This window comes from Sesamum indicum, linkage group LG15 (assembly GCF_000512975.1).
Source record: "Sesamum indicum cultivar Zhongzhi No. 13 linkage group LG15, S_indicum_v1.0, whole genome shotgun sequence".
NCBI classification, from domain to species: Eukaryota; Viridiplantae; Streptophyta; class Magnoliopsida; order Lamiales; family Pedaliaceae; genus Sesamum; species Sesamum indicum.
In genome coordinates this window covers 4,235,363-4,260,198 of record NC_026159.1, presented here as the reverse complement: position 1 = coordinate 4,260,198, position 24,836 = coordinate 4,235,363, and the positions used below count along the sequence as shown (strand labels likewise).

Sequence of the window (24,836 nt, the reverse complement as noted above, 5' to 3'; positions counted from 1 at the left end):
AAAATTGTGAAATTTTAACAAAACTAGAAAATACTTGGTACAAGAATCTTTAACAGTGATGTTATTTCTTTGAATTGCCCAATTTGGGTTAGTCGTGATTAATGGGTAGGCGCAAACTTTTCGTATTTTACGTCTTGAAATTGTGCAGAAGAAATGGAATTTGTCATGATTTTCGCTTGACGTTGCCTTAATTGATGGCAACTTTTCCTTTTTCGTTGCTTTTTTCCTTCTTTTTTCTGCCCTTTCAAGTGGATTAATAACCCGCTAATTGGGGCAAATGGACAATTCTGTGGAGTTGGAAGAGATGGATAGATATTGAGTGAAGGTTGGCCGACAGATTTTCACTAGGACAACTGCGTATGAAGACTAAACAAGAGGAATATTATGGTCCATATTTTGTATTTTTGCCCTCTCTTTCTTTATCGTGAACATGAGCATGAAAGATCAAACACGCTGTGCAGCTTTCTCCACCATAATAATGTTGCAGCAAACTGCAATTTTCCCCTGCTCCTCTAACTTCAATCGAATTAAAAATTATGATCGTTTGGAGTTCCACAGTCATATCACCCACCAAAAATGCTAAACCTTCGATTTATGTCTATCGCAATGCTCCAAAACACATCTGCCTCTTGTTCTACATTAGTGGATTAAATCCAAGTCTGAACGATTTTCCTCCAAATCCGATGTGAGAATTTTCAAACAAGTGCAAAAGATCCACATATTTTTGTACAATTTTAGGATAAAATTACTGATAACTCTGTTAAAAGATTCATTCAACATAAACTATTTTATTTTCTAACACAAGTTTTTTAAAGTATTGCAAATGAATTCTTGTTAATATTTACTTTGAATTGCTTCCGACCCATTACCCACATTACTACTTCAATGCTGGAATTAGACTTATGTGAGAGAAACATGAAAAGCCTTTTACATAGAACATTGTTATTGCTTCATCATCATTAGTTGCAGAGTTAAAGAGCAGGGAGAATAATGGTGTAATAAGTATAAAGTTGTGGGTATATAAGTGCAGTCAGGCAACCCTGCTTTTCAGAAAAGTAACACCTAAACCATAATTGAGTCAAAAATATGCGACTGCTCTAATAGTCCAATAGTGCCTTAAACAGTGGAGTTCACATTATTAGCTGAAAAGCATTCACATCCACAGCACATTAATTATATATCATGCATATACATCACCCAATCATGCTCTTGAAGCCCAAAAGTAATTCCAAGACTCCAAAATGTCAAAAAAACAAGAGCAAGTGACTGAAGAGCAGGGCTTCCATCATTGTCATTCTCTGTCCACGCCATTTGTGGCCCAGACGAAGAACAAATCGTTGCACGTCAAAACCAATCAGATCAAGTCAATTCAATAGACGTTTGATCCTTCTCCCTTCAGAGCATACTTCTTAGTCGTTAATATCTGAACTGATTGTTTGCTATTTAGAAGTTCTTGTTTGGGTAGTTTATATAATCCATACTCACTCGGAGACAGATTTTTCTTGGATCAACAAAAGTTTAGCTTGCAAGTTGCAATGTCAACTTTTTGGACCTCGTACTTGGGTCCTGTTTCATCGTCGGATTAATCATATAAACACATGGCACAGGTCTGTATTATATGTAGATATGTATATAAACTAAGACACAATACAATACACCACCAAATTAATAGGCGAATCCAAGGCTAGGACAGATGGGAGCTAGTACTTCACCTATATACTGAAAACTTAGTACAACTCACTTACTACACAAAAATCAATGTCGGGGTAGTTTTAAATACACATATAGACATGTGATCTACATTATTTATATTTGCAACCTTCAGATCAATGCAGCATTCCACTAGGTTGTAACATTACCAACTCAATTACCCCAAGAAAATTAAGGGTAAGGGCCAAATTGACAGGAAAATGGACACATTTTCTCGCATACTTATATACCTATATGCTCACACAAATTACATACTATATATTATATTACAACATTATACTCTTAATAAATTAGAAAATAGAAGGCCATAAAAAGAAAAAATGAATTGCTACTACTCTAATCACGAACCCTCAAGCAGGATAGTCAAAGGGCAGGAGATTCACCGTGGAGGGATCCAGTAAATCGGGGTGCACGAACCCATAATTCCTTAGAACTTGATTATCAGCAAAGATCAGAGCTTTCTGCATTGCATCGAAGCAAGTCTGCCCCGAGTACATCTGGTTGTGGTCTCCGCTGCAAGGCTGGCACCCAGTGAAATGGGTGATGAACGGTCTCCGCCAGCTCCCCCTCCCGTACCCAGCATCCTTAAGGTACTCCTCCCACACCCTAGCGTAGCTCTCGCTCACTTTCTCTGCGTGCCGCCGTCTCAGCGCCGGAACCTCCTTCTCAATTTGCGTGTACCGCTCGGTGATATTATCAAATGTGCCCACAATTTCCATCCAGTACCCCTCAAAATAGTATTCACCCTCCACGTAGATTTTATTACCCCATTTTTCTTTTTCTTTTAAAATCAAATAAACCAAGCCGGACTGATCGTCCGATTCCGGGAAGATCTTATCTTTGAACATTGTGCTCAAGATTTCACCCCATTTCTCATAGTCGGGTGATTGTGGGCCCATGCTGGCCCACACCTCCATGAAATCCATGGCCCACTGACAGTTCCGGATCAGAAACACACCGGCGTTGATGCTGGTCCAGCTCTTCTTCTCCTGGATCAAACTCGGCCAACCGTGGACCACGAAGTTATGGTCCTTGTACCGATGGAGCGGCAGCTTGAAGTCCATGTCCGTGAACGCTGCGTCGGAATCCACCCACCAGATCCACTCCGCCTCCGGATGGGCCAGCATCGCCGCCTTCACGGTGGGAGTTTTGGCCCAAAAGGAGAACATTTTCGGCTGGAGCAAGACGTTGTTGTAGAAGATGTCGATGCCGTGGCGTCTGCAGTAATCCACCTTGTTCTTGAACAGCTTTAGCAGAAGGTAATCGCCTATGGGATTCTTGCACGGTTTGGCCTGGGAGCCAGTCACCATTAGAATTCGATTCTCTGCTCCGGCCGAGAAAGACGGGTGCTGCTTCAGCCACGCTCTTCTCTTTTCGTCCCAATTCTTAACGGGCAAAGCATCGATGCTGTAACTCAGTTCCGGGTCGTCGTAGAAATTCTGCTCGGGTGGGTCGTGGCCCAGGTTAGGGCCCGAGTCATCGCCGCAGCTAACCGCTGGGTTGGCGGCAGCGGCAGAAATATCTGAGGATTCCCTGGACGAAACAACGGAGGTGGAGAAACTAGGAGCCGGAGAGGGGCTGGGACTGAAGAAAGACCAGATGGCACAGACCACCAGAAAAGCCACCAGAACCCCACCGACGAAAAGAAACCCGTCGGCGAAAAACGCCGCCGCTTTGCTCCGACCATTGTGCCTAGCCATTGGGAAAATTTGGAACTGGGACAGCTCCGAGGACGCCATTATAAATCCAGTGAACCCCACAAAAGTAATCCCCACGTCGTCACGGTGGATTTCGTCGACTAGCGAAACTCTATAGCCATCTGGAAATTGGAGTTATTGGGGGCGTCCGTCAAATTTCGGCGGCGTGAGAAAAGGATAAGGGCTCCAAAAGAGCTGAGAGCTCTTGAATTTATTAACGCCGGTGGTTGAGAGTGGTTTAATGGTGGTGGGGATGGGAGGAGAAAGGCGTCAATGGAGTACGGGGATTAATGGAGACGTTAGATGGGAGCACCGACAGCGTCAGTGCTTTTGGCTGGTTGGAGGTTGGGAAAGAAAGCAGAGCCATTTATTCCTTATGGTGCGATAATAATTGTCGGTTTTTACTGCAACGATGAATAAATTAGGCATTTTAGCTTCTGACACTCTGGAATGATTCGCATCTTACTTTTCTGTTTAATGTTTTATATCATCTGTTTTCAATCAATTATCATATAATTTTTTCATAAAGTTTATCCAATATTTTTCAAATTGTTTAATTAATGTTTTATAATTTTATATACATAACTGACATACAAAAGTGGGCTCCAGTAAATCTTGGGTTGTTTTTGGCTACTTTTTACAGCGAGAGTTTTTAGTCGATTTTAAAACCAACCCAAACTCTTCTTACACTGTGATTGAAGTCACTTTTTGTCCGATGTAATAAGTAGAATAAATACAACTGTCAACAAAGTGGAAAGAAACTCTCAGTAGCAAAAGGAAACCGTAATACTTCAAATAATTGCAACATCAAAACTCTGATTTGAATTACGTTAAAAAATTGAAGCATAACAGGAACAAAATGGATCAGCACCTCAACCATTACAATACTAACTGCCAATTCTAATGTTTAACGAAAATTAAATTCAAAGTTATGGGGTTTAAAATTATCGGGTGTGTGGGAATTTCTCTCACTTTAGTATGAGTGTTTGTAATTTATTTATCGTTGTTAGTCATATTAATGTATTGATTGAATTGAAATATTACTCAATACATCAAGATGAATCATTAAAATTTATTCACCGTTATTAATTTTAAAAAGAAAACAATGTAATTGTGGTAGTATTGTATGACATGGTACGATTCGTAACTTTTTCTAAATATTTTGCCTAATTCTACTTTATAACACAAGTATCTCAACATTAAAATTGGGACCAACTACTATTATGCGATATATTAAATTAAGTTTAGATTACATATGCATCGATAAATTTGAATTTGATAAGAGAATTTAGAAAATAAATTTTAATGACTTTATTTAAGGAATTTTTAATTTATATATGATCAACAAACATAAATTTAATTTAGAATTATCCAAATCAATTTAAAAAAATTATTACAAAAATTGAAAATTCATAGATGCAAATGTAAAGTTAGTGATTGATTGGAAACAGAATTGTTGAGGATAGTGTGTTGCTCACCCATTTTGTGTTTTTTTTTTTTTTTTTTTGATTTGGAAGTGTGTTGCCCACTTGCATGATCCGTTGGTAGATAAGAAATTTTCAAATGCAGATTGCATTACGTAGGTAGGGTCTGATTTGAGATTTAGCCCAACAAACTCCGAATAGACTTGGAATTTTGTGTTTGTCACATTATTAACTAGTAAAAGAGTACCGATCGGCTTTTATATGTAATGGAGGAAAGTTGAATATATGGTGTTGTATTAAGGAAATATTGAAGGTGTCCGCTAGTTCATCAAGGGGTATTGAATATTTTCAAAAAATTTATATGAACAATCTCCAAAGAATCGGGATATGTTAGAGTCAAGTAAGGAGATTCCTATAATGGTTCTCCGACGCTCAAATCAGTTGGAATTCCAAATAGTGTTTAAAGAATATAAGAGAGACAGAATGACCGAATTTGTATCTAGAGGTGGAGAGTCGTAAATATATGCACGATGGATTGTATGATTTCATATACCCTTAGATCTATTCTTGATCCAACAGGACGCAATAGGTTGTACATATTCAATGAATAATGACAAAAAATGGTCCAAGGGACCAAGACTATACATTTTGGGAAGTGCTACAGCACTAGTTGTACTATTTTGACATTCTGTTTTCAGTGTTTAGAAGTTTTTGAAAACCTAGGTCCTTTGCACTCTTAGTGCTTAAAGGTCCGTCACTTGTATTAGAATAGTTTTGGGAGGTCTCGATCTATCCTGATATTGGACAAAATTTTTAACGCATTTTAAAAGTGTCCAGTAAAATATATGAATATCCTATTATCATATTGAAAAACTCGTAAAATGATAATTGAAGGGATTTTGATGAAAAGAATATGTGTAGGCCGACCACATGGATCTTGAAATCTGCAGGATATGATGAATTTAGTAACAAGAAGGGTTTGAGAATAGTGAAGCCTACCCGCCCTCTCTGCACTGCAACTCAATAATTTTCTTTATTCACCCTCATATTATAAGTTTGAAGTAGTTAATTAATAGGTTTAAGACAGATGTTGTGTGCTCTGGAGGATGTTTTATTTTAATGAAATGATAATGTTATAATATGAGAGTGTTAGGATGTGGTTGATTTAAATGTGATTAGGGATGTTGGGGCGGGATAAGATCAGACAAAGATATATGTGTTGTAAGTGAGTAATGATTAAGAGTTATACCGCCACACAAATGATTAAAGCAACAGAAACATTGGGTGTGACGGAAAGGAATATTTGTAGACAGGTGAGATGAGAGAGGTCATAGGGAGCTTTCTCCACTTTATTATACACATAATACATCATTAGTTGAGGATGTGGTGGATGCTCAAATGATATAAAGTATGTTTTAGACGATTCAGCAACAAGCTCTCGTAGCTCAGTTGGTTAGAGCACCCGTTTAGTAAGCGGGAGGTCTTGAGTTCGACTCTCAACGAGAGCAGTTTGAGCGTGTCTTTTGATTTTGATGTTGTCCTACACAACCTTGTTTTCTTTCTGTGTTTTTTTTTCCCCCGGCTGAATAGATGTTAAGACACTAGTAAAACCAGATGGATGTATAAATACAACCAATTCTCCTTGATAGATACATAAGCATAAATACACATTCATCACTCTTTTCCTTGTTATCTATCAAAAGAAATATACGGTCATTCCGTTTCCTTTTATCCTCACAATACTGATGCAGACATTTATGGCTGAACGTGAACCAGTTCTGGTTCAGGTAAAAGTATAACAGAAAGAGAGTCCCTGGTTCAGACGCCTCAGTCTTTGACATTCTGAAGCCTGCATATATTCCTCACTAATCAGATTGAGAAAACAACATTATGTCACTATAACTAATCACAACCATCCCCAACATTAGCACAAATTTATTTCAGAACCAACTGCATACCGTCACAGTCGTCTTACTTTTTTTTTTTTTTTCTTGTTATATCAATTAAGACACGTGAAGCATTCCACTAATTCACTTGAAGTGGTGGTTACACAAGATATTAAAAGTTGCAGCAAGTGTCCCACTTCATACATGCATACCTAAATTGATACTAATACGCCACCCACGGCATTATCACAACTACTGAAATTCTATAAACTTTCAGCATCCTTGCAGGTCCCTCCACCTGAGATAAACGAGCCCAGCACGGTAATGTGTATAAGCTCCTGCCACAACAAGAACATGGAAAAGTTGGTGGCTATGCCCAGCAAGATCAAATTTTCCGGGCATCCACCTCTCTGGAACTCTCATTGCGTATACCAGCGCTCCAATACCATAAAATGCCCCCATCAAGACTTCATATCCAGTTGTGTGGAGTGCTTCCGGCTGGTGCCAGAATAAGATAAGCTTGTGTAAGATTGGTGCCACACCAGATATACCCATCCCAAAGAATAGTGATGCTCGAAAGTTACGATATTCGGGAGATTGGAATACTGGGATAAGGGATGCTGCAATTGTACCGACTCCTAGTAAAGTTATAAACCCCATGTAGAGCCCACAGAAGACAGGATAGCACATGAAAGAGTAGTAAACAGGGGGGTAGAAGGATGTCGAGATGAGGGCAGCGATTCCTGCATAGTCAAGCCTAAGCATGATGTAAGATACGCGTTCGGAATGGCAGGAGAGCAAGTGGCAAGCGCTGCTGGCTAACAAGCAAAACATGGCCCCACCTAAGAAAGCAAAGAACGGCCAACGTGTGATTGGCCTCACCAGCAACGGTGCTATTATGTTTGCCAAGTCCTCTTTCATGCTATGCTGCAAACAATTAAACAATATAAATCATGTTAACAAGTAAGAAAGTTTCCTCCATCAGAAGAAACAAATACGATTTACAACTGTGGATAAAGTCTTAAGTTACCAGATAGTTCTTCATATTGGAGAAAACTATTCTTAACCTTTCTGTTTTATCGTCAAAAACAGGAGTTGCTTGTTGTTGTTTGTGTGGTCTAATCAAGTTTTAAACTATTCATCGGAATATACCAATCTTCAATTACTCTCTGCTCGGTGATACTATCGTTTCTTTTCCTGTCATATTTATTATCAATTTGCTCCACAAAGAGAACTGCTGCAGGAAATATATCAGCTTGAACAAAGTAAATGTTCATATGGAACCTAAACTTATCTCAGAGAATAGGAGTATTTCATATTTATATGTATATACCTTAGTATTACCAATCTCTAGGATATGTATTCATATTCATCATATGATCTGCATAAATCCAGAAAATAAACTTAACATATATTGTCAATTACAATCAACTCATTTGTTTGAACTTTTCTTTTCACTGCCTTTGTCAACTTGAGAGATACATAGGAATGCTCTAAGAATAAATCAGTGGATATAAGCTATTCAAGAAAACTATGACCATAAATATGAGACTAAAAACTTCAGTTAGAACTGTTCCCCAAAAGCCAAGTCAAGCAACTCCACTGGTCTATTGAAACAATTGCAGTGACCTATAAAATCCTCAAGGCATGTGTGCACCCAATGGTGTTAACGATATGCTACACGCAAGATGCACAGATTGTGTTAGAAGTGACAAGTGATACTGCCAATGATTTTCCTCAACTACCTTTGAAAATTTATGTGCTGTTTTACATAGAAAACTATAATTAACTTATTGATTAAAGGCGTCATTGAACCAAAGTCCCCGCACTTAAACCAGCAGAGCATGCTATTGCACGAAATTCACCAGAATCAGACACAAGAAACTTGCATTTATCTTATTTTGATCATCTCAGATTAGCAGAAGCCCAGTAGTTTTAACCAAAACAATTTCAGTGTATGCACAGGAAGCTTCAAATTTCAGGCCCTACATTATCATTAAAACATTAATGGCGAAGCCAAAAATAGTGTATGAGCTGTGCTGTTAAGCATATTTGGCTTCCTGGCTCTGATTCACATTATATTACTTTATCTATCGCGCGGGATCTTCACATGCCAAGAATATGCTCCTTAACAATCTAACAGATAAAAACATTTGCCAATAGAAGTTAGGTGATCAACGCAAAAATGAAGGCAATAAAAAACATGATCAATCTTAGACATAATCCACGTATATGAAATAATGAGTCAGCTTTCAATTATACCATCTGTTTGCTCTGGTTGATGACCATACTATAACATAGAAACTACGATCTAGAGCATTTCAGGAAAGTTCAGTTTATTTTAAAAACAAACAACCAATTGAATGTATGCATCTTTCATCTGGATCAACATATGGTGACGACTTCTGATTTGTCAGTTATGAAATTAATTTTTTTAGTTGCGATGAAGCTTCAGTGCACCATAGAATAAGAGAGAGAAAAGAGTATCCCATAAGGGTAGACAACAGCAAACTGCAAAAAGTAAACAGTACCAGAACACAAGTATCAGTGTGGTTGCTGTGTGAAATACTTTCTGGTAAACAATTTGAGAAGAGTTCCACAATATGCCAATTAGACAAGGATGGTAGCAAATCCATCGAAGGAAATGAATTCTTTAACTCCTCTCGAAGTTTGTGCATATCGGGCATATGTGGCAAGGATGGGAGACAAGTAATAAGTTCCATGTGCAATTTCTGCAAATCAGCTTTTCTCAGCACATCAGGGAAATTTTGTAGTCTAGGAAAGTCAACAACATTTGGAACCATCATAGCAGTGTAAATGGTTAGAGCGAGGAAAAGGAAGAATCCTATCAAATGCCTGCAGAGGAGAAAGATGATGAATCAGTGTTGAGAAGTTCAAATAAGATAGTAATCACTGACAAAAAGTAAAAAGGGCATCACGACCAACATAGCACCAGCAATCAGAACAACAAACAACATATCCCTCAATTTAATATAAACAATGCGGCAATGCCCTATTCAACCAAGGTACCAAGAATCCGCAACTCCCTATTTGCAGAAGAAAATCTGCAGTGCAAGCTATTTTTGTACAATCAAATTGGTGTGTAAAAAGCTATTCTTTCCTATTTTGAACTTATAGTAATAGGAAGCAATGTGATCTCATTCACACATGTATCATTCATGACTACTTTGTTAGCTGCCCATTTAAAATTACCGAGCTCGGTTATATTTGTTACTCCTACAAACCATGAAATCTACTGAGAATTGAAGTGGTAAATAAAACATTTCGAACATACATAACAACTTGCTCCAGAACAAGAATTTGATCCACAAGCTTCTTTTCCTTTTAAAGCACCTTCAGGAAGTTTGATGTCTGCCACCATGCCACGGTTTATTTGTTTATACAGAGAGTTAAACTGAAGTATTAAGTCCAGAAGAAAAAGAGGATACATCCCAGTATTTGTTTATTTCTCATTTCCTAACAGAGTTACAAACTCTTAACTGTTTTATGACAAACTTGCCTCATATACACAAATAATTAATATGAAGAAAATAAGATTTATCTTTCTTCACTCCAAGCCCACGTCCCTAAAAGGAAGCTAATACAGAGAATAAACTTGCCCTGGTCTCTGGCACCTGGTAAAATGGCTCTCATCAAACTTAATCATTAAAAATATGGTCGGGGTATCTTACAGTTGCAATCTATTTCTTAACCATTCCCCCCTTATAACCATTTAGGATCATTTGGAAGTGGAAATTACAAGATAAAAGTTCGAATAATTGATTCCACTAAAGTAAACAAGCCAATGCATTATATATACTAACAAAAGTTTGAAGTTTCCATATGATAAGAGATGAGAAATAGTGCAGGAAAAAGATCTTAAAGCCCAATCCCTTCCTAAGTGGCCCAGATCAAAATTAAACCCCTCAGTTTTCCCCTGGAACTCCATCTTTGAACCCAGTAATATTTCATCTAGCAACAGTGATCTGCGTGACCGAAGTGCCAAACTCATATCATATTGACTATTGAGAAGACTACATCAAAATCTTGGCAAAGCCACATCACAATCTCCCAATTGTTAGTGGTGTTGGTTGGATGTTGGTGCAATGACAGTGGTAGAGACCTCCTTCAAATAAGATATTAAGCTTGCACCAGTTACTTTCTGGATATGATTTTCGATATAACTATTTTCCTACAGTCTCTTCTTCAATAAACTTCACTCTTATAATAAGTCTGCTACCCACCTCAAGTTCAGAACTACAACATTGCCATAATCAAGCACATGACAGGAAACAAGAGAACATTGTAAGACCAATAACGATTATAATCTTTATTGGGCAAGAAAATGAATAATATTCAAAAATCTCATATAAATTCTGCAACCTTGAATACCTGAACAATCATGCTGTAAAATAAAACAAGACAACAATTTCAAACCAAGTTACAAGATTAATAATAACAGAAGCACGGAAGAACATCTTACGTCCAAATGTTGAGGGTCTCATTGTGAATGGTAAAAACGCTGAGCAAGGCCTGCTTCAAAGGCCATTCAGACCTGTAATAACGAAGAATATATTCATTGTCCTTCAGATATGCAGGCAATGAATGGTACTCCACCAACTGGTACTTCACTTTCTTCCACAAACTCGCTCCTCTCCCTTCAATCGGTGAAGAACATAGCTTCTCGGTCTCGTCTGATCCTAAGCCAGAAACCTCCAGAGCAGAATTCCCTTGAGTCTGACCCATTCTCTAGCCAACCCACCAGCGATCAAACAGAAAATCAGCAAAAGATCACAACAACGGAACAAAAAAAATAGTAATAATAATAATCAACGATTCACAATTCAATCGAACCATCAAAAAATTTCTTAGCCGATTGTTCATGCATGCGTATGAAATGGGCTCGTACCAAATCAATGACTGGCAGAAGAATACCTGAGACCCAAGAAGTACGCCGCCGCTAAAAAATCACCAAGAAATATGACTATTCAAGCTACTATATGTATAGCTTGAATTGATCGTCTCAAGCACGCTTTCCGTCTCTTCGGCGGATTAAACAAGAAGTGCGAGAGGGATTACGAGCTAAAAGAATATAAAGGAAATTGGGGGGGGAGAGGGCAAAATCTAGCCGCCAATTAATGGTGCAAGAAAAGGCCTCAATTTGCAATTCTTTCCGTAGCTTGTTTAATATACAAGAAAGAAAAAAAATTAACAATCTGTCGATAGACAACATCAAAATGTAAGTAGTACAGATGGAGGAAACAGAGATGCCTCAGAAAGATGCGGAGATGCTGAGATGATTTTTGTTCGTTTATTGGCCATGCCTTTGGCACGATTTGCCTCCTTCTCTTGGTCTAGAAAAGCGTGGAAAGCGACGGAGAACACCACTACGATTAAAACTCACAAATTTTAGCACTACATGATAGATTATTGGTAAACTATAACCTATTATGAACATTTTTTTATTTTTTAAAAAATTATATATACCCTTGATATTTAATAAAATTATATAACATTTAAACTTGACGTATAAAATTATCAATTTTGTCTTTATTATATTTTTTATTTTTTTAATTAAAACTTATAAAAAAATCGAAAGAAATTAATGGAAAATTTTTAAAAATTATAAAAATATTTATCCACTTAATCCATAAAAAATTTAAATAAATAAATAAAATTATAATTTTTAATCCACAAGAGCATTTTGATCAGTTCACCAAAAAAAAAAATGAATAAAAACCTAACGAATTGGATTAATTGTTAGACGACCCTTAAAAATAAAGAGGGAGTATTTGTAATTATGTCAAATTTCAAAGGAGATTGTTGCAACTTACCTGCATTATATAGTACATTATAGGTATAATTATACAATTCTCCGCTAAAATTTGAAAATGTATACAAGTTTTCCATTTCTTAACGAAAGCATCAATCTTGTTTAGACGATGACTATGGTGTTGTATTTCCTTCTATTTGATAGGGAAATGTCCAATTCTTACACATCATCGGGATACCGTATGGATGTGGTAATCTAAATATTCGGACTTGAATAATATCTTAATTTAGTGATTGAAATAAATTTTAATTTTATCGAATAATTGAATTCACTTTCTATTATTTTCATAATTGTTAATCATTGATGAATATGATTATCAGTATATGTATTACATGTACAATTAATTTAGGATATATATCGCAACTTGAATAAAAAAAATTCATCAGAAATTTTGAATTCAAATATGAGTGGGTGTGTGAATGTATTGGGTGTGAATGTTTAAAAACCAGTGATCTTTTAATCTCGTGGTTAATGTTGAAATTCCATGTGAGGTCATGAGTTTAAGTTACATCAGACGTATAAGTGTTTATCTCACTTTTATGTGAGTTTATTTTAATTTATTATTTTATAATTCTTAGTTATATTAATATATTGATTGAACTGATATATTGTTCAATTACTTAATTCATTCAAATATTTTCTTTAGAAAATTAAAGGTAAATATTATATTTGGTCCCTTAAGTTTTCGTTTAAAATTATTTTAATCCCTCAAGTTCATTTCTTGACTTTAGCTTCTTTAAACTTTAACTTTTGTCCCAATTCGGTCCCTCTTACTGTTTCCGACGAAAATGTGGCCGAATTCTGAATTTTTGGAAGGTAAAATGATCAATAAATTTAATTTTATCACTTTAGTCCCTTAAATTTATAAAATTATCAAATTAATTCTTTTTTACACGAAAAAATAACTTTTTTATATTTTTATGCTGATATGGTGTAATTATCTTATGTGAATAATGAAATTTTGAACTCTTGTGAATATAATAATAATATATTGTTTAACTTAAAATGACTTGTTTTTTTTTTAGTAGTTAAACAAAACCAAAACTATGAATCAATTTTATAAATTTTATCTAATATGAAAATGTAATAAAAAAAATAACTTAAGCCAGTAATTTTTTATGTCAATGATTCAAGATAAGTCTAAAAAAGTTAAACCTAAAAATATGTATTAAATGTCAAAAAAAGTGGTAGATTATAATTTTTAACTAGATTCTTTGGTCGATTTTCTATATATATATATAAAATTCATTTTAAAAGATTTTCTATAAAATGAGACTATATATTAGAAAACCTCTTAAAAATAAATTTTATATATATTTGAAATTCACCAAATAATCTAATTTAAAGTACATTGCACCAACTTTTTTTTCAAAATTGTAACTATTAATATTTAATAACATTGTTAAAATTTAATTTTAGGCGGGAGTTAGGATTAAAGAGACTATTTTATTTTAAGTTAAACAATACGTTAATATGATGTTCACAAGAGTTTAAAAATTTTATTTTTCATACAATATAAAAATATAAAAAAAAATTGTTTTCTTTCTTAAAAAAAGGACTAATTTAATAATTTTACAAATTAAAGGGACTAAAGTGATAAAATCAAACTTAAATTGATCATTTTACCTTCCAAAAAGTCAAACTCCTACGATAATTTCGCCGAAAAATGGTCATATAGACCAAATTGAGACAAAAATTAAAATTTAGGAATACTAAAATCAATAAATAACCTTAAGGAATCAAGATAATTTTAAACAAAAATTTAAAAAATCAAATATAATATTTACCCAAAATAATAATAATAAATGTGGGGTGGTTTGGGTGGAAGGGATGGTGTACCTAATGCTTATGCGGTCCATACTCTGCAGCACTAATAGCCATAGCCTAATAACTATCTTATAAATACTCACCGAAAGCCCCATCCACTGCCTACGCCTCAGCATTCAATTTCAAAATAGGTTAAAATCTTTTCTTTTCTTGAACTTTTTTTTTTTTTTTGATAATTTCACAGTGCACATGTGAAAATTGATTATATATAATCCATTGTTTGGAATAATTACGCTCTCATCTTTTAAAGTTGGATGTAATTATACATATATTTGTTATAATTTAAAATTTTAGATTTGATATCCCTGAAATTTGTTCTCGTCTAATAAATAGGTCCATTTCGTTAATCAAAATTCACTATATTTATTGATATTAACAAAAAAAAAAGAATAAAAATTACTATTTACCCTCGATCAACTTATTACTAACTTATTGCAGGTCAAACAAATATGTTTCGACTAAACTACTCTTATAAAAGTGAAAATATGCCATTACATGCATTAATACGTGAAGACGTATGAGGGTAATTTTGTTATAAAAAGATTTATTTGACTTGCAATAAATTAGTAATAAGTCAATCGTGTGTAAATATAGATCTTTATCTAATTTTTTTGCTAGTATCAGCAGATTCAATAAATTTTAACTAATGAATAGACTTATTTATTAGATGAAAGCAAATCTCATGAGTGCTAGATGTAATTTTCTAAATTATAAAAAACTTACGTATAATTACATTAAATCTCAGAGAGAAAAGAGTATCATTATCCCATATTTAAAATATATATGTAGCATTCATCTATATAGTGATGGACAAAACACAAAATTATAATGAATTCCACCAAAATTATGTTAAATGATACTTTCATCTAAAACTTTAAATTATTAAAGAGAGGAATCATCATTCAGTATCAATATTTTCATACACGCCCCCTCACGTGCAAATTTTGTATGTAAAACTTTGTTTTTTTTAATAATTGGGTCACAATAAAGTTTAAATTTAGAATTTTTTTTTATGTAATTCGATTCAGATATCATATTAAATGACCACATCATTTAAAAATTTAAATTATTAATGGAAAAAATATTTAATAATATAATATATTAGGGAGCGGAATACATAAGGGCACAGGAAAATGGACAAGGCTTGGTAAGGAGTTGAAATTGAAACGCATCAGGCCCAAGCCATGCGATCAGCCACTTTGATAAATATGAATCTGACCATTATAATTAACGATTAATTGCATTTTATCCCCGTAAAAATACTGATATGTGTATAATGCCACTAAAAAGAAAATGGACATGCAACTCCAACGGCTCGCTTACATCGCCTATAAAGGTGAATAAGATTATTGCTAAACCCACCTTAGGTTATTTGGGCTAGCAGCCCATTTGGGACAAGGTGGTTAAATTACCTTTGAACCACCTTGTCTTAATTTTTGGTCAAAACAGTAGATTTGTGTGTAACGTAGGTAGGGGTGTAAGAGTCTTTTCCCATTAAATAAAGAGGACAACAAGCAAAGTACAAAGTTAATAACTAGTGTATATTTTTAATTGATGCGGTGGAAATTGAGTAACTCAAACTTGAATGTTGTTTTTTTTTTTTTTTCGGCCTCCATTTTTTGTGTCGTGCCTTCATTTATGAGTTCCAACGAGTATATTTTGGGATTATTCTCAAAGCTTTTTGTACAAAATCATAGAGTATCTCCTTTCTTTTTGGTTTTTATGTCTGAAACTTCATTGGATCTTTTCGAATCTTTGGTAGATTGGTTCATAAGCTTTTTTTTAATGTTGGTGGGGGACCTCGTACTCCTTTAAGGCACCAGTATAGATATTGACGTCTGAAATTTTATTAGATACTTTTCAAATCTTAATTAGATTGGTTCTTAAGTTTTGTTCAAACCTCGTACTCTCTTAGAACACCAGTCTGGATATTGACATATGAGATTTATTAGATATTTTCGGATCTTAAATAGGCTGGCTTATAGGCTTTCTTCTAACTTTGATGAGAGGGCCTCGTATATCTTTATACTTAGAGGGTAGTTCGTACACCTTCTGCACCTCAAGAATATTTGGGATCATATTATGATAGACTCCTTTTTGTGATTCTATACCTCTTAAGTTTCTGTTATTATACGAGACTTGTTGCTTTGTAGTATTTCTTATAGGAGGTAACCCATTTAAAAATTGGACACATAAAAAAGGTATTCATTTCTCTCTTAGATTGCAACTTGTGTCTTCATTCCTCCTCGTATTACCTCTTTTTATCATAAAAAATTATTTTTGAAATTATATTTGTCAATATTAAAGCATGCACATATAAATTTTAAATAATTACTTTTTAATTCATAAAATTATTTTCTTTTTCATATTTATAGTTTAAAACATATTGTTGTTCATCGAAATACTTACACTCATAAATTAATAAATAAAGTCTAACATGTTTAATAGTTCGATAGTCGGGACTCAAGGAACTTTCATAACTTATAAGTACCTTTTAAATCACATATTATCTGTGACATTGACATGTATTCTATATAACCATAGATAAAAGTTAAGAAACTCCCATATTTCATAAATTCAAAAATTCTTTTATAATATGCGATTTATTATATTATTTAATACATTTAATGGGGGTAATAGCCTCCTCACATACAAAAGGATGAAAATGCCCTCCAATTCTTATAAAATTTGCTTAAAAGGGCAAGATCCGCGCAAAAACCTGCGGGTGGGGTCGCCTGACCCGACCTGCCTAACCCGGTCCATAAAAGGGGACACGCTTGGCTGACTGTTGGATTATCTGACATAAGGCCCCCAGATGCCACCACGTGGAGCTACCTTATACGATATGCCATATTATAAATACTGTCAAATATGAACATTTATGGCAAGTGCATTTAATGCCATTTCAATCTCATTTGTTCTCCAAGCTCGAATTTGATCCCACTTTTTATAACTTAAGCATCAAAGGGCCTTAATTAGGGGCTACCCAGCAAGCGTAACGTTTTCTGCTCTCAAGATCCACTAGTAGGAAGCTCGAATAGGGTTCAACTGCCCCACCTCTATCTTGCTACCTGCATCAACATTCAAATTCAAAACTTAATTCAATACATTGATAATTTAAATTAATAAATAAATTTAAACAAGACAAAAAAAAATTATCATAAAAATAAACATGCACCGACAACCATAAAATTCAAGTTGATAACATTTTAATCATAATTTATAAAATTTCAACTTTACCGATCAAAACAAATACTGGTGTGCAAAAATCTCTTGTTCTTAACATGTGTTTCTTTATAATAGCTTGGGTTAGGACGCAGCATTAGATTGAAGGCCGCATCAATCTCATCACCCATGTAATGGTTTTCGAGTCAGCCACCACTTTGCTAGGGACTAGGGAGCGCTGATTGACAGCACCAAGGACACTCACATTCATTCTTTACAAAACTTGTCCCTCCTATTCTCAGTAATTCAATTCACTCAAAATATATTTTTGTTATTATTTTTATAATTTTGATCCTATCCGAAATATACGATCTCTTTGATATAATTCAAATCAGCCATGTATCCTCCCCAAATCGTTAATGAGTCTTGAGGATTGAAATATGTACATTAGGCTCGTCGGGTTCGTCCCCAACTAAAATCCTCATACGCTCAAGTTAGTTGGGGTCAAAATAAAAATGTGCGATCTAAAAGTGTACAGTCGCAAATAATAAATGCAAGTTACCTCAGAATGATCCATATTTAAAGTATTCATAGAGCCCAAAAATAATATATGGACCGGGCCACATGTCCCCATTAATCTTAGTACGATTGAGCATCTATCCTTTTAACTGGGTGGTTCTGCAGGGTTCTAGTGTCGATCGAAACTTCAAGAATCTGACCCGCGCATAAGTGCGTGGATCCTACCACATTTTGGGCCATTTTGCCCTTACACCAGGGGCTCTTTTATCTTTTTACTAAATAGGGGTAATACCCCATCAAATTTTAACCTAATTTTTTTTTTTCAAAAAATATAAAATTCATCCTTAATTTATTATGTCATTGTTCGTAGATAGATACCTATTAATCATTGACGAATTTATCAAATTAATTATTAATTAATATATTAATACAATTATGTTTTTTTTTTAAAAAAAAAGAATACAATTGGATATTATAATTAGCTAGATTAGCACTTGATTCCCAAACTTTTGGCAGAAAGTGGATTACAGATTGCAATGATGGATTGCACTACCAATCTACCCGGGCAAAAAGTGCACTCTTCAACAAGTTAATCGTTACACTATTTCATTGGTAAGTTCTTTAACAAGATTAAAGGGTGTTTGTGAGTATTTTGAAAAGCGCTAAAAATATTTTTAAAGTGTTTGGAATATCGATTTATGTTTCTGAAAGCTGTTTTGGTTTTTTTGTAAATAAATCCAATTTTATTTTTTATTACTCTATCCTTATTATAATAACCTTAATTCAACTTTACCTCTTTAATTTATTTTTAAAATTGTATATTTAAAGTTGATATCAAAGTTTTTAAATAATTTAAATTTTAATAATAATTAAATTTACACTTTCACATATTTAAATATTTTTTTATCTTTTGTGCTATATCATCTAATTGTATTTTTTCATCCACATATTATTATTTGATTAATTAATAAATAATAAAAGTTTAATTATAATGTATGAATTAATAATTATATTACTTAGTTGGATAATTATTAAACTAAATATGTTTTTAAAAATATAAATATAAAATAATAATCGAAATAAAATTTATGATTTTTTGTGGAAAAATAATATTAATGACGAACAACAAGTGAAATAATAAGTAAAAATATAGTATCCTTTTAACATATAAGGAAAAAATAGTCTTTTATCAATTAAGTTTATTTTGAAATTAATTTTTCTCCAAACACTATCCAATTTAGCTTTTATTTACTTTCTACTTTTTTACAAACACTAACCACTTTTGATTCTACTACAACTTCCAACTTTCTCTACAAAAATGATTTTTTTAAAAGTAGAAATTTTTACAAACACTCCGTAAATGCTTAATGCACGTTCTCCACTCACAATGATAATATTATTACATCATCAACTTTGATTTTTAAAATTTGCTTTATTACTTATGAACAATTATTGCACACTATTTCAAATAAAAAAAGCCTCCTAACCAGCAATATATATTGATTCGAGTTGGATCTAAAATGCAGTTCAATTCAATTTTAAATAAATGTTGGGAGGTCCTCAAACAATTGAGTACAAGATCGAAAGAAAAATATTAAAAATATTCTCTCAATAAATAATGTATTCTAGCTCAAATAGTTCCGGAACATTTACATGGCCAAATATTTTTACTTATGCAGATTGATGTATCTTTGTCTTAGTCTTTTAAACATTGAGTGATCGATTGTAATTTTAAATCGAATTAAATATAATTTAATTTAATTAAAAAAGAGAAAAAAAAAATAAACTACACGAATCCCAATTCTATTTTGGACAACTATCAAATATTATTCCATTACGACAAACAAATAAAATCAACATGGAATGCAGCAAACTCGATGGGGATAATTATTGAACTTGTATGATTTCATCCCAAATCCCAAGCTGCAAATGAGAAATCTACTTCAAATTAAATCCCATCGATTTGAATTAATTACATAATAACTATACTTTAATCAATACATTTATTATGTAATTAACAGACAAACAAACTTTTTTTTTTTTTTTTAGAAAAAAAAACCCTACTCTGAATGGTATGAAAAATATTATCGGTGGCAAAGTCATAAACAAGAAGCTGCCATTTTCAGGTGGTTTGGCAGATCTAACACTCCACGTCTCCTCTTCTATGGTCATATCCCCATAAGCATCGTACCTACAACCTACTATGCTATATATGTATGCACCTTTCTTCACACGCTCGCCCATCTCACCCCCACAAACGCATTCTGACAAACACATTCAGAGCATTTGTTTTCTGCCTTTCCCCTTTGTTTTCTCCAACTGGTAATTTATTCTGTACGCAAGTAAAGGTGATTACAGCGCTGCAGGGTTTCTCGGCAATCGGCGGACGACCACTCATCATCTCTGCTTTCTCGCCTGCAGCGCAGCGTCGAGAAAACGTGAACAGTGCGTCACCTTCATTATTGCGCTTTTATAGCCCCGAAAATTACCGCTCAACCGCTGCCTTTATTTCCCATTACCCATTTCTACTGCTTGTATTCGTGAGTTGTGGTGTTGTTGTTAGCGAGGTAGCGGCGGGTGATGGGGAATTGCCAGGCTGCGGAGGCGGCGACGGTGGTGATTCACCACCCCGGCGGGAACAGGGTGGAGAGGATTTACTGGTCGGTGAGTGCGAACGAGGTTATGAGATCCAACCCCGGCCACTACGTCGCAATGGTGATTGCTTCGCCGGCGGCCAGGACGGAGAATGGCACGCCGGTTAAGCAGCTCAAGCTCCTCCGGCCGGATGATACTTTGCTTCTCGGACAGGTGTACCGGCTTATCAGCTTTGAAGGTTAGACTTGTAATATATTATTACAATAATAATTAATGTTGTCGAGATTTGATTAATTTGGAGTCTCATCGTTAAATTTCTTGTGTGTACAGATGTTTTGAAAGAGTTTGCTGCCAAGAAATGCGTGAAGCTAGGCAAGTTGCTGAAGGAGAGAGGAGCATTCAACATTGATACAAAGAAAAATCAGGACACAAACCCCAGTTCAAACCCATCAACCGCCGCTTCTACTACGGTAAGAAAAAAGATTTAACTTTTCTTAAGGTTATTCATCATTTTTCAGGGACTTTGAAGTTATTTTTCTAATTAATATGGTTTAGCAGTAATAATTAAGTGCATTTAAGTGGGATTTAGAGCATCTTCTTTTCCTTGTCATGTCCAGCCATAAAAGCATCTTTTTGGATTCACAAAGATTTGTAAAGCATGTAATATTATTACATGTGCCTCGGAGAAATAAAATGATCTTTATACTTAAAACAAAAAAAAATGCATATAAGTTGAAGAATTATTCCGCAAACTATGAGCTTGTTTTTAACTTAAATCAACAGATCTAAGGTAGAAACAAGAAATAAGACATATATATTAATATCATTTGACTTAACTTTCATGTGAAATGCGGTGGAATCTTGTAATTCAATTACATACTTCAATTAGATGTAAGCCCACTAACTAATTAAAACATGTTGCAATGATAATAGGAGTCACATGGACTTCAGTGCCCACATTCTAACATGAAGCATGCTTTAATTAGGACACAAGTTTATACCAGAATATTATACGTGTTGGTGGTTAACATAGACAAGCTAGTGGATAATTAGTTTTTCATGATTTTATGTCACCCAATTATACGAAGAATCTTCAACCTTCCATAAAGTATTAATCTGTTCTCTTTTTTTCAGTTACATTAATGTATTTATTATTTGTTATTTCATTCTTGAAATAATCTTACTTTTAACTTGGGGCTCATTGATGGTCCCTTACAATACGAGAAATTAAAAGTTGGTGGCAACTGACAACAACAGACAAAAGTATCCCACAAATGTTTTCCACCAACCAAACAACCAACTTTAATAGTTTGATACTGTAACAATAATCAGCGTTTGTTTTGTCGTACTGTAAAGTGGAGGGTTGCGAGCACCTTAAGACATCCATTTCTGGGATCCTCCTACCTCTTCCTTCATCAAATAATTTTGTGGGCTGTACTAATTCAGATTGATTAAAAATGTTGATTGATAAATGTAATCCTTTATCAGGCGGAGCTGCAGAAGGGGAACCGTGTCGGAAGCGGCGGGTAGCAGCAGAGGCGGCGGGAGGCATGCGGGTGGTGGAGGACAGTGGAGACCAGCTTTGCATACTATTGCAGAGCTTGGAACTTGAACATCAAGAATCAGCATAACATAATGCATATTGATGTCGCTTTCCAATTCCTCCACTTTGATTCATAAATAAAACCAGCTCTACTTTTTCTGTCCGTTTTCCGACAAGATGATCACGCCACACTTTTTCAGAGAATACATGTATAAAGAAAGTATCTACGTTTTTTCTTGATATTGGGTTTGGGAATTGGGACCCAGAACGTTTGAGCTAAAATGCCAGATGACCTGACCAGAGGTGTAATTACCTTTTTCGAAACTTGTAATCAACTCGAAATCTCATTTCTATCGTGGTACTTTGTTTTTTTATCTAGGATAATTTCTTTGTGCTACTCTTATATATCTCTCTTCATATCTATATATATATGAAAAGGTATATTATCAATTTTATAAAAAATAACTTGATATATTTAAGATACGGGAAGTCGGTAATGGATTTTTATTCAATTTTTTTTGCTAATATAAAAATATTTGATGAATTTTGACTAACGAATAAATTTATTTATTTAATAGAGGCAGACGTCAGGGGTATTCGATGTAATTTTTTAAATTATAAAAAATTTATATATAATTATACCAAATTCTATGGGAGCGTGGTGCAATTGTCCCTAAATAATATGGTCAAAGTTTAATGAGTTTGGAACATTGAAATAAAAGATTTGATTACAAATCAATTATAATCTCAAAATATGGTTGAAATTGATGAGATTTTGGTTGGTTCAAATGTATGACCTCAATGAAGGCCTGACTGAGGAAAAGAATAAGTTATTTGTATGCTTGTTAACTTAAGTCACTGCATATCTCATGCAATTTTTTGCATACAGACATGTGGCTTTTACAATGAAGACAAAGGTGAGGTACATGGCAATTTTCATGAATATCACAAAGATGAGGGGGTTTTGAGCAAATGTTTCCATATTTGAAGGAAGGGTGGTCAATTTACAATTTTTAATAGTTGAGGAAGTAATTTGAAATAAAATGAGAATCAAGGACAATGGAAGGGATGAGAGGGGTATATTCGGCTTTTTGCTGCTCAACAGGCCTGAACAAATTTGATTTTGTAAAGAACATAGTTACGCACCCAAAAAGTTTCTGAATTTTCAAATTGGTCCTCCGTTGGTTCCGGCCTTAATCCCAGAAGCAATGGCGACGGCAATGGCTGCTACTGTAGCTCCACCAGCTCTCATTCTATGGATTATTCTCGTATTATCTCCCATGTTTCTCTCTATTTGCTCGGCTTCTGAATTCTCGTTAGGTAAAGCTTTCTTGATTATCCGGGTTCTGTTGATTTCCTTTTTCAAGATTACTTTTTTTTCTTGTTTTCTGCTGAAAAAAAAGTAAAGCTCTTAACTTTTAGTTAATTTGAGGTGTTTTAGGATGAAAATGGAGAACATATTTATGCATTCCATTTGGGACAAGATGGAATGGCGCTAGTTTGCGTGGTGAGATTTAAATAGTCTGTTTGTTGGGTGTGTTCGGATATTTTTAGGGATTTGACAGCAAATTGGTAAGTAATTTCTGCACAGGCATTTGATCTTTTGTTTCAGAATTCAAAACCAGATTCTAGTGGTTATTGACCGTTGGAAAGTTCGATATCATTCTCGTTAAAACTACAGCCAAACTCTCAAATATGCTAGTATTAACTAGTCCATTTATCAAAAAAGTAAAAAAACCTAGTCCAATAAAATTCACCTAAAGACCTATATGTTACATTTCCTAGGAGTCCACCGTGAATACTTACCTCAATTCTTGGCAAATAAATGGAACATTAAATAGCTACAATAAATGGAAAGGTGTAATATGCCTATGTGAATTCAGATATGCAGAAAGAATATATCTTTCTGTCGATTATTTTTGCAATTGCTGTTGTTGATAACCATTCACCAAGTTATGTACTTTGGTTTTGCAGTTGTTTCTGGGCCTACGGAGTTGGAGCTATCTCCAAGTTTGATAGTTGAAAATTCTCCAGGTTCCAAGCCTGGAAGTAAAGTAAAATGTGAGAGACTTCAGATTCATGGTTCACCAAGGATTGAACATTTGAACAAGTTTGCCAATTCTTTGAAAGTAAAAGTTTCATGCGTAAACCCAAGTGGTTGTCCGCCAAATATTGGGATCTGTTTCCACAGGTGGGTTGACATAATGAGACTAAATTACATGGCTTATAGTAAGCCTAATTGCTTATATCTTGAAATTTATAGGTCGCTGAAATTTGCTCAGTTTGCTCGAATGTCACTCTTGATCAAATTCTAAAACATGATACTCTATGTAAGGGCATCAAATCTTGCCATTAGTGGAGAATGCATACATTTGAATTCTTCGATTTGACTAAATGGTATCTATTCATAGCTTATTTTCTTCTCATTTAGAAGCTATGTGATGAACCAAGAATATATTCCCATTCTACAGATGATTTGCCAGTTACTGCTAACATCTGGAAGTTTGTATGTTGTACATCTTTTAAAATTAAATACAGAAATAATCCTCTGATTATGTTAACTTTTGTTTTACAGTCTTTTAGTATATGCTGGTCTGTATATGTCCGACACATTCATGTATACTAGTACATATTGAA

General features: G+C 34.3%; 4 protein-coding genes and 1 non-coding gene across 6 annotated transcripts in view; 3 read left to right on the top strand and 2 right to left on the bottom strand.

The window, feature by feature from the left end:
• LOC105177836 (glycosyltransferase 6-like) lies at positions 1,639-3,871 on the bottom strand. Its single transcript, XM_011101097.2, has one exon. The coding sequence runs from the start codon at positions 3,447-3,449 to the stop codon at positions 2,061-2,063; it is 1,389 nt and encodes a 462-aa protein (XP_011099399.1). The 5' UTR covers positions 3,450-3,871; the 3' UTR covers positions 1,639-2,060.
• TRNAT-AGU lies at positions 6,266-6,339 on the top strand. Its single transcript has one exon. It is a non-coding gene; the product is annotated as a tRNA-Thr (tRNA).
• Positions 6,524-12,077, bottom strand: LOC105177835 (heptahelical transmembrane protein 4). 2 transcript variants are annotated; one of them, XM_011101096.2, is made up of 4 exons: positions 11,627-12,077; positions 11,201-11,466; positions 9,249-9,573; positions 6,524-7,644 (listed from the first exon to the last, which is right to left on the bottom strand). In XM_011101096.2, exons 2-4 carry the CDS (start codon positions 11,461-11,463, stop codon positions 6,991-6,993), a joined length of 1,242 nt encoding a protein of 413 aa, XP_011099398.1. In that variant the 5' UTR covers positions 11,464-11,466; positions 11,627-12,077; the 3' UTR covers positions 6,524-6,990. The 2 variants fall into 2 exon arrangements, with proteins under 2 accessions (XP_011099398.1, XP_011099397.1); XM_011101095.2 differs by having other exon boundaries at positions 11,653-12,076.
• LOC105177834 lies at positions 20,187-22,596 on the top strand. The gene is made up of 3 exons (XM_011101094.2): positions 20,187-20,894; positions 20,987-21,126; positions 22,145-22,596. Exons 1-3 carry the CDS (start codon positions 20,642-20,644, stop codon positions 22,184-22,186), a joined length of 435 nt encoding a protein of 144 aa, XP_011099396.2. The 5' UTR covers positions 20,187-20,641; the 3' UTR covers positions 22,187-22,596.
• Positions 23,128-24,836, top strand: part of LOC105177833 — a gene marked incomplete in the record, with an annotated part of 5,073 nt that continues 3,364 nt past the window's right edge. Inside the window, 2 exon segments of the mRNA XM_020698941.1 lie at positions 23,128-23,519; positions 24,174-24,390. Of these exon segments, the coding sequence (XP_020554600.1) occupies positions 23,408-23,519; positions 24,174-24,390 (329 nt within the window).

What these genes read in the sequence shown, in the direction of transcription:
- LOC105177836 (XM_011101097.2), bottom strand. Translation starts at nt 3,449, where the DNA reads ATGGCGTCCTCGGAGCTGTCCCAGTTCCAAATTTTCCCAATGGCTAGG.
- LOC105177834 (XM_011101094.2), top strand. Translation starts at nt 20,642, where the DNA reads ATGGGGAATTGCCAGGCTGCGGAGGCGGCGACGGTGGTGATTCACCAC. An exon ending in CCGGCTTATCAGCTTTGAAG is followed by an intron (nt 20,895 to 20,986) that starts GTTAGACTTGTA and finishes TTGTGTGTACAG; the next exon opens with ATGTTTTGAAAGAGTTTGCT. An exon ending in CAACCGCCGCTTCTACTACG is followed by an intron (nt 21,127 to 22,144) that starts GTAAGAAAAAAG and finishes ATCCTTTATCAG; the next exon opens with GCGGAGCTGCAGAAGGGGAA.
- LOC105177835 (XM_011101096.2), bottom strand. Translation starts at nt 11,463, where the DNA reads ATGGGTCAGACTCAAGGGAATTCTGCTCTGGAGGTTTCTGGCTTAGGA. An exon ending in GAGACCCTCAACATTTGGAC is followed by an intron (nt 9,574 to 11,200) that starts GTAAGATGTTCT and finishes TCTCCTCTGCAG; the next exon opens with GCATTTGATAGGATTCTTCC. An exon ending in ACACTGATACTTGTGTTCTG is followed by an intron (nt 7,645 to 9,248) that starts GTACTGTTTACT and finishes AATTGTTTGCAG; the next exon opens with CATAGCATGAAAGAGGACTT.